Source organism: Sinocyclocheilus anshuiensis, unplaced genomic scaffold (assembly GCF_001515605.1).
Source record: "Sinocyclocheilus anshuiensis isolate Anshui unplaced genomic scaffold, SAMN03320099.WGS_v1.1 scaffold447, whole genome shotgun sequence".
NCBI lineage: Eukaryota > Metazoa > Chordata > Actinopteri > Cypriniformes > Cyprinidae > Sinocyclocheilus > Sinocyclocheilus anshuiensis.
Window position 1 is genome coordinate 2,011,643 of NW_015552615.1, and position 988 is coordinate 2,012,630.

Sequence of the window (988 nt, forward strand, 5' to 3'; positions counted from 1 at the left end):
TTTTAACGTAAACTTGTGTGAATGAGAACTTAGTTTAGTACTCACATGCTGTGACAGCCGCTTTCTGTCGGTGTGCTTCGGATGTGTGCGCTCAGAAAACCGTATATCAGAAGTTTAAACTCATATGGTTTAAAACGCATGATTTCAGTGTGATAAACATGATAATCAGAACCAAAACAGATGTTTTTTAGCAGGTACGAGCTGTAATGGCGCAGCTCTATTCTGGAAAAGGGGGCGGGGATCAGCAGCTCATTTGCATTTAAAGACACAGGCCCGAAAAACAGCGTGTTTCTGCTTCCACTCAAAATAAGCATTTTCAAAATGATATAATAAATGATCTGTGGAGTATTTTGAGCTGAAACTTTACAGACACATTCTGGGGACACCAGAGACTTATATTACATATCGTAAAAAGGGGCACAATATGTCACCTTTAAATAAAGGGTGACTCTTTCAGTGACTTATTCTAAAAATAATATTATGAACATTGCTTAGACATTATGAAAGTCACAAATAACATCTCATATATGTACTTCATAATGAAGCTTTTTTATTATTATTTTAAACAACTTGTTTTGTACATCCCTGCAGGTTCATATTTGTAATATTGTACAGACATATTATTGTGCACTAAACTACACATACATGTGCAGTATTATACACATTCAGCCAGACACCTCATACAGTTACTCAGTTAAGTACCAAAGACTATAGATATATACTTGAAAGGGACTTTGTTAACTACAGCTACTCTCAGACTTTGACTGTGGTGTTTTGAGGCGCCCTACTGGCAGAACCGTGTAACTGCAACATGAAGTAAGATTAGAAAGGTTAGGTTTAGTCTGAAAAAAAGTGATGTTAAATATACACACACATACATACATATACAGGTGCATCTCAATAAATTATAATGTCGTGGAAAAGTTCATTTATTTCAGTAATTCAACTCAAATTGTGAAACTCGTGTATTAAATAAATTCAATGCACA

The 988-nt window shown here is 35.0% G+C and overlaps 1 protein-coding gene across 1 annotated transcript in view; it reads right to left on the reverse strand.

Annotated features, from left to right (window-relative positions):
* Positions 1–753: 753 nt before the first annotated feature.
* The window catches only part of adora3a.1 (adenosine A3 receptor a.1), a 7,872-nt gene continuing 7,637 nt past the window's right edge, over positions 754–988 (reverse strand). The window contains exon 3 of the mRNA XM_016457090.1: positions 754–804. Coding sequence (XP_016312576.1) covers positions 754–804 — 51 coding nt within the window. The remainder of the gene's footprint in view (positions 805–988) is intronic.